Source organism: Notothenia rossii, assembly GCF_949606895.1.
Source record: "Notothenia rossii genome assembly, chromosome: 8".
Lineage (NCBI taxonomy): Eukaryota > Metazoa > Chordata > Actinopteri > Perciformes > Nototheniidae > Notothenia > Notothenia rossii.
Genome location: NC_136906.1, coordinates 9,000,369 through 9,008,272, shown reverse-complemented (window position 1 = coordinate 9,008,272; position 7,904 = coordinate 9,000,369). Strand labels below are relative to the sequence as shown.

The 7,904-nt window shown below is 38.4% G+C and overlaps 1 protein-coding gene across 5 annotated transcripts; it reads right to left on the bottom strand.

Annotated features, from left to right (window-relative positions):
* Positions 1 to 1,711: 1,711 nt before the first annotated feature.
* Positions 1,712 to 7,701, bottom strand: LOC307015337 (uncharacterized protein). 5 transcript variants are annotated; one of them, XM_079643858.1, is made up of 9 exons: positions 7,544 to 7,701; positions 7,003 to 7,061; positions 6,771 to 6,918; positions 6,231 to 6,269; positions 4,893 to 6,133; positions 4,254 to 4,337; positions 3,532 to 3,578; positions 3,129 to 3,365; positions 1,712 to 2,666 (listed from the first exon to the last, which is right to left on the bottom strand). In XM_079643858.1, exons 6-9 carry the CDS (start codon positions 4,304 to 4,306, stop codon positions 2,422 to 2,424), a joined length of 582 nt encoding a protein of 193 aa, XP_079499984.1. In that variant the 5' UTR covers positions 4,307 to 4,337; positions 4,893 to 6,133; positions 6,231 to 6,269; positions 6,771 to 6,918; positions 7,003 to 7,061; positions 7,544 to 7,701; the 3' UTR covers positions 1,712 to 2,421. The 5 variants fall into 5 exon arrangements, with proteins under 5 accessions (XP_079499984.1, XP_079499985.1, XP_079499983.1 ...); XM_079643859.1 differs by having other exon boundaries at positions 4,893 to 6,124; XM_079643857.1 differs by having other exon boundaries at positions 4,893 to 6,124; positions 6,231 to 6,329; positions 7,544 to 7,699.
* Positions 7,702 to 7,904: the final 203 nt, after the last annotated feature.

The window sequence follows — 7,904 nt, the reverse complement described above, 5'->3', positions numbered from 1 at the left end:
CAAGACGTTAATTACCTGTAGCCTACTCTGCGTTCTCTTTCAACTTCCATGTCTCTTTAAATATCCTTGAGTCAGCGTCTCACGTTTTTGGCGCGCTCTCTTCTGACTATATTCCTTCAACTTCCTGCAGGTTCAACCTCCACCGTCTTGCTGCAGCTGCAGCTGGGTGTTCTTGGCATTTTCAGGGGATTGGTGGATTTTGTTTCCTCCCTGCACACTGTGCTGGAGGAGCACCTGAAGACCGCCACCGTTTTTAAGAACATTGATTTTAAGAATAAGAATAATTATCATTAGTTTGTTACATCTTCTGATTTTTGTATTACTGTTGATTATACCGTTGTTCTGTATATATATATATATACATACATACATACATATACATATATTATATATATATATAGATCATGTATATATTATGTATATATGTATGCAAGTATTGCTAATGCCATTGTTTTTGAATGTTTGTACATAGACCTCAGTCTCAAATGCTTAAATTATTTATGGAGGCATTAACATTTAAGGCTGGTAAATTAACGCTGAAAACTCCTGTTTGTTTTTGCATTAAGTCAAACTGGGATGTTTGCTGAAAGTGAAAACTTCCACCAGCCACCACTGGTGTTTGCCAACAATTTTCATTTGCTTTCTGATTTCCTTATGTCTGTTTTCTGAGCACTGATTCCCCTTAGTGAGACAGCCGATCAGAGTATCTATTTTTGCCTACAACCTGCTGAATCAGCGGAGAGACCAAAAAGTATTCAGTTCAGAGTTTATATTGTCCAAACTTGAGCATTAAAAGCTCACAAAATTGAAAGTAGACCTGCGTTTTCAGGCATAAAGTACATTAATATCATCAAATGTTTCTGTGCAAATGTGTTTTAACATCTAGGGTCCCTCTCTATTTTGACATTCAGTCAGGGTGGGAGTGCTCTTTTGTTAATGTTGTATTTGATGGAATATGTCAACACTCTTTTTATTGTGCATGTACATACAGTATAAAAAATAGGACATGAAGCAGGATAGGAAATGTATCTTTCTTTCTGTAGTTCCACTTAACAATTCAATCAGACACCAGAAGAGCAATTTAAAGTAAAACATTGATTTGAATTAATTGCATACATGGCAGAGATGAGCAACTGTACTATTTGATTTTTTTCTTCTTCTGTTAGCTCACCTGAAAAACTTTAAAAATCACATCCAAGTAGGAAACTTGCCGACATAAAAACTGTGGCTTTTAAGTCACAAAGTAATATACAATCGAGGAGAACTGTGCGAATTTGTTTTAATTTCTATAGAAGTTGAGTCATTTTCACTTTGAACAGAAACTCATGTCCATGCAGGATGCGTCACGAGGCCAAAAGGAATGTATATCTCTTGTGAACAAATACCTTGTGTCATAGCAACGGAAAATATATTTTCCTGTTTTGCTGGCAGATGACAGATGCTCATTCTTAATGATAATGTATCCTAAAACAGACCAAATGATCAGTTTAACAGTTTGCATTGTCACATCTTTAGCATTTCAATAATAAATAAATAATACTCTACACTGTCTCAGTAGCTTCAGGTCAAATCAGCATTTCTCATGTGGTCCACACTGATGTCGAAATGTAGAGACAATAGGTGAAAAAGCAGCTTTGTCAATGCCATATCTTTCCAGATCATGTCAGTAAATGAGTCAAGATTTAAAATGATTACCTTATAGTCAATGAGATGGTGGGCAAAATTCAATTCATTTTATTCACAAACAGTTAAAATACAAAGACAATCATAAGACATCATTGAGACATGTGAAATGGGACACCCGATAAGCTAGAGGAAGTTTGAGAATAGGGGCCCAAACACTAGATAGATAGGATCTTAGAAAAACACACTCAAGCCCGAAAGCCAGTCAAAGCCTTACAGGTAAAATACAAAAACTGAAATATGACGTGAAAAATAAATGCATTTAAGAGTACGATCACTTGTTTTGAAGTCAATAGCAAGAGAATATGTAGAGGTATTATAATTAAAACAGTGAAAGATATTACATTCTATCATCCTTAGTGCATGTAATATATTGTATTATTGCTTTAAGCAATGTGGTAACCTTAGTAAGTTCCTCATGGAGACTATTTTCCAGATATTTACATTTCTTATGAGAAACAAACACGTGTGTACCAACAGCAAATAAGACTTTGTGTTGAACATTAGAGGAATTTACAAAATCATTTATATACAGTATAAAGAGAAGTGGTCCTAAAATCAATCCCTGGGGGACCCAATACTTGTGAAAATACTGAAAATGAAGCAGCAGGATGACTTGTGCTCTCAACAGCAGAAAGACTACACAGAGATGTTGTTTGGGAGACCCTGCACCTCAGACTTAGCCTTTACACAATGCCACTTTAGAAACTGTCAAAAACCAACCATCCTCCTTTCTTGCTAAAGAGAATTCCTGTGTCCCCCTCTCCCGCAACTAAAAATGCCATTGAAATTCATTTTACGCCCCCCCTGAGCTGATAAACTCTTTGCCCTTCCCAAGTGTTCGCTTGATATGTTCTCCTTCTTCTTAAAGACGTTTGTTATGTCCGATGACCGTGTAACCTTGCCACCTTTATCAGGGCCTTCCAAATCAACTTTGTTCTGTTTCTTCCGAAATGTTTTGGGCTCTCCGATGGCTTCCTCTACTGCAATGAAACAATAAAGTGATTACAATTACTTCACTTGCAACATTCTCTGCATCATTTTTCTTATTGTATTATTATTTTTGACATGTATATAGTTTACTTTGTCTGCATTACTTTCACATTGGTAATTAATGACGTATGTTGCATCGTTGGAGGAGCTTGGCACTTAAGATGTTCATTGCCTTATCTACACTGTAGCTATACTGTGAATATTATGAAGCCTTTGAAACTTGAAGTCAAAGCCTATTCAAGGCAGTATATTGAGCACAGCAATTTTAAACTGTGTAGTTCATTTGATGTTGTTTGATCACAAATCTGTTTCATTTAAAAGACTGGAAATGTTTTCACAATTCTCTTGATTTCCACGCTAACCATTATAGTTTTTAAACTCATCATTATTTAGATAACTCACTTGGACATGATCGTCATTTTATAGACAACTAATGAAATGTCTTTACTTACTGCCACATAGCTCTGGATGGTTTTCCTTGAGGATTTTATAGAAGGCACATTTGGCTTTTACAGTAGTGAGAGCTTTGTAGAGACTCCTCATCTGTTCGTGGCTGGTTCGGCAAGTCTCAATGTTGGCATACATCTCATTTCGTATGAATTTCCTCTGAAGCAACTCATCAGCAATTGGCATCACAAGGACGACATTCTGAATGAGTTTAGACCTGTTGTTGTCCACCCACTCAGCCTCTTTTAAAAGGATGATAAACACATTATATCATGTTAATTCATATTTGCATCACGGTTACCTGTTGCAAGCATGCAGCAGAAAAAAATGAGCATGCACATTGCTTGGCATTTTCTGATTACCAATGGAAATCAAGCTTTGCCCCTCAAGCTATTGATTTGAACTCACCTGTGTTCTTCCTCACAGAAGAACTAAATACTCTTAAAATCCCAGATCTGACAAATGACAAAAACAACAGAGTTAACAAAGCTTATAATTGAAAGGTATAAGTTACTATGATTATCAATATGCAGATTTAAATGCAGTTTTTTTAATACAGTTTTAGTGTCAATAGGCGCTTTCACACCGGAGTACTTTTCCCAGGAATAGTTCCGATAGTTCCTGGGATTTTGCGTTCACACCAAAAAGATTTTTTTGCAAACCTTTTCACCCCTTTTTAGTCCCTGCTAGAGAGCAGGGATTTTCCTGGGGAGAAAAGGTTCCCATTTCTGATTGGCTGGGCGAATTGCAAACCACGCCCCGCAAAACTCAGTCATTTTATTTGCTCGCATTAGCATTATTAGCATTAGCATAGAGACTAACTTATGGCAACACAAAATAAAACATGGGAGCGGTGGATTTGAAGCTGGGAGTCCCAGCAGCTTCTACTGAAGCCAGTCCCCAACTCCGGGGACTTCCGGCCGGGGACTTCGGGTGGCAGTATACGCCGTGAAGTTGTTCGCGGCCTGCCAGTAAACCCAAAGCAGAAAAAGAAGAAGGGACGTCAGCGGCTCCCTCAGGGACTTATTCCGGTGTGAACGCGATTTAATAGATAGTTACAGGAAATAAAGTTCCCGGGAACTATTCCTGGGAAAAGTACTTGGTGTGAAAGCGCCTAATCTGAGTCTCACCTTTCATTTGTCTTTTTTTGCTTCCCCTTGGTAGTGGAAACCTTGCCTCCCATGATTTTGTTTCACAGTTTCAACTCAGTGTATCTGTCATTTGGAAAACATTTGAATATCAATACATTTTCTTTGGGCAAATACCAAGCACAACAACATACTGTACATTTCTGTCCTCACAACACATACATTCACTTTTTAGTTATCAGATTCTAGTGGCTCATGCACAGTGACCCTGAGGCGGAATGCTTAGGCTCAGGTTTTTCTGCTTGCAGCTTCTCGAGAACTGCTCATCCAAACATGTACAAACTCAACGCAACACTTCCTATGATCCTTAGCCAAACACCTCAAGTGTGAGGTTGATCAGATTAGAAGGAAATATATGGTTCCACACACAGATATACAGACTGTAGTTTTACTGCTTTTAAAAGTAAAAGTACGTTTAAATGCTTCCAACCGGCATTTATCCCATACAATTGTTACATTTAAGGTATTTAACAGGATCGGTAAGAATTGAGTTAAACTTGATAACAAGCACATGTTCTCGTTAACATTCTTTTTTTTAAATTAGATTTGTCTGTATTTTCCTCTTCACCACTTTTGATCCTATCGATTTAGTAAAAAAAACGATATAAAATATTCACTTACTTGCCTTCTTGTACGCACACTGGCACGCTTGCTTTTACCTGTTGTGGTCCTTTGGAAACCTGCAGCAGGGAATACATCAGGTTTAACTCATGAAGATTTTTGGCAAGGCAATTTGTATCAGAAACAGACACGAACTGTATGGGCGGACCTGTGTATGTGTGTGTGTGTGTGTGTGTGTGTGTGTGTGTGTGTGTGTGTGTGTGTCTGGAGGAAGTAAAGAGGGAGTGGAAAAGAAGAACTGAGAATTCTAAGGAACTCCAACACTGCAAAAACGCCCGGTCAAATTTAAGGCCAAACGTTCTAGATATAAGCATGCTTGCACTTAAAACAAGCACATTTGGCTGCTAGTGCAGTAAGCAAATTTCACTTGATAATATGTCTTAAAACAAGTCAGGCTGTCCGACTGTCCTTATAGCCCATAACATCTTGAAATAAGATTAAAAAGACTAATTTCAAGCAATCTAGTTAAGCCTATTTAATGCAAAAGAAGCCTATTATCACTCAAAACTAGGGTACTTTTTAGCATCAAATTACTTAAAATGAGATTTATGAATTTAGGGAGGCGTGTGGTGCAGTGGGTTGTGCGTTGGTGTTAGGATAAGGGGGTCACAGGTTCAAACCCCACCGCAGTCAGCATGTCGTTGTGTCCCTGAGACACTTCACCCCAAATTGCTCCTTTGGGGATTGTCCACAGTATTGAGTATGTAAGTTGCTTTGGATAAAAGCGATAACATGTAATGAAATTCTTGTTTTTAGGGAGCTAAATTAGAAAACATGCTCTTAAAGTAAGTAAACATGACAATTCTTTCAAAAAACACGTTTTTATTAAGTCAGTCCATAACAAACAGGATCATTTTTCAAATGAACAAAGGCCTTCAAAATGTATACATCCTCATAGAACTGACAAAGATTGGACAAAGAATTCAAGTTCTCTACTTTTTGGGGAATTCTCCCCATTCAGCTATTGCTTTTTTGTACGAATGAGTAAAGTCACGCTCGTGAATACTGTCCTTCAGTACCTCAGTCTGGATGACGGATAAGAGAGTAGCAACACATTTGGGGTAGGTGAGGTGGAAGGTGTAAAAACACCCCATCAGGATGAGTGGAGTCTCGTGGATCATTTCCTTAGGTAGGGTCATCAGTGGTATTTTGCCAACAGCCAGGAGGAGGTTAGTAGAGTCTAGGATGACTGGACTGGTGATGGGCCGTTTCTGGAGAAACGTATTGGGGTCCTCAGATGGCTGAGAGCAACAAATTAGAGACAAAAAGTAGAACAAAATTAAACCTCAGGGCATATCAAGTTTTATTTCAGTTGAACTGATACTGACTCAGACTCACCTCAAGAACATGGAACAGTGCCTCACTTGCTGACCCAAGCTTTTTGGGTGGGGCAGTTGGGGAAAGAAATGTTGAGGGAAAATTGGCCTGAATGTTGCGCTAGGACAGAGAGCGTGGGATCACCAAAATCATATTGAATGTGCACAGCGAAATGAAAGAGTGAAATAAAAACGATTGCAGTTATTGGATCAGCAAACTGAAAGTTTGGCTGGATAGTGGGGGGGCAGCGGTCGGGGTGAATCTATAATATCCCCGACACTTTCGCTGCAGGGGATAAAAAAAGCACTTGTCAGTTGCACAAGGGAAAGCAAAACAATAAGGGTCACTTGTATGAATGACAAAAGGTAGTAGTGTTTAAACCCTCTAGTGACCACTACTACCTTATAACTACCATTTTGCCATAATTCAGTCGTCAAAAAGGAGATCCTGTCCTATCAAAATAATGAAAATAAGCTAATACAATCACATCCCATGCAGCCATTAAATGCTCACCCCCAACCTATAAAACATCAGTGTTATCTATATTTGCATTATGCTTACATTTATCCAGACCCATTGGTGGCTTCAATGACTTGTTCCACACTCCAAAGAACAATGCATTTTCGCAAATGCTTTCCCATCTGGCTTTGATCTGGTCAGTGAAGTTCTTGTTGCCTGCCTCTAGAATTTGGCCCATCTCGTCCAAAACCTGAGTGTAAAAATCAATAGAACTTGGATACGGAGAAAACAGCAAACAGATGTTAGATGTCTGAATAATTAACAAGAGATTTACCTTTTAAAAGTGACACAGTTGTGTCATGTAATCTATCCATCTCACCATGAAGAAGCAATCTGTAATTTACAGGAAAAGACGGCCACTGTCATTTTAAAAATCAACCCCAAAAAAAAAAAACATTAAAAAGGCATCAGACACTAAATTGTAAAATTGCTGTGATTCACTATGAACTAGCTAGGTTGACGTTAGCTAGTCTACAACCACCCTTTGCGTTTTTAACTAACTGCTAGCTTTTAACAGATACAATTACTGAATACCAAAAGAAAACGTATGATATTAACGTCGGCTAATTTTGTGTTCCTTACAGACAGTTTATTTATCTGAGAATAGTTAACGTTAGCTAGCTTAATTTTGACATACCCCATTAGTGAGGTTAAGGTTAGCTAGCAACACGTGCTTCCTAGTTAGCTAGCTATCTTAGCTAATTCAGCTAACAGTTAACCAATCTACCAATGTACTACTACTTAATACATTGAAAGCACTAATATTTTACATACGCCTATGGACTTTTACTCCTACGTTCGGTTATTAACGTTACCTTAACTGCACTTCTTGGTCGCTGTCCTGCCTCTCTGGTGAAGGTGAACTGAACAACGTGTTACATTCCGCTGGCGCTGCGGAGCTTGGCTTGTGGTGCGTTCAGGTGATCCTCGTGAAATAGGAAATTCCACGTTTGCCATCATACATTTGGACAGGAACAGCCATCCAATTGTAAACACTGAGGACTGAGGAGGATCTCTCGATGTAAATAATATAGTACTGGCATTCGTTGTTTACATCTTTTAGTGGATATTGTCATTGATCCAGCTTCTGACAAACACATGGTAAATAAAGTCACTCATTTTCCGACTTTATGAGAGATGACAAACACCACATGGATGCACATTCCAGGTTTTTCT

Coding starts and splice junctions, on each gene's coding strand:
- LOC307015337 (XM_079643858.1), bottom strand. CDS start 4,306: ATGGGAGGCAAGGTTTCCACTACCAAGGGGAAGCAAAAAAAGACAAAT. Junction 3,579..4,253: donor CAAAAAAAGACAAATGAAAG/GTGAGACTCAGA, acceptor GTCATTTGTCAG/ATCTGGGATTTTAAGAGTAT. Junction 3,366..3,531: donor TTCTGTGAGGAAGAACACAG/GTGAGTTCAAAT, acceptor TCCTTTTAAAAG/AGGCTGAGTGGGTGGACAAC.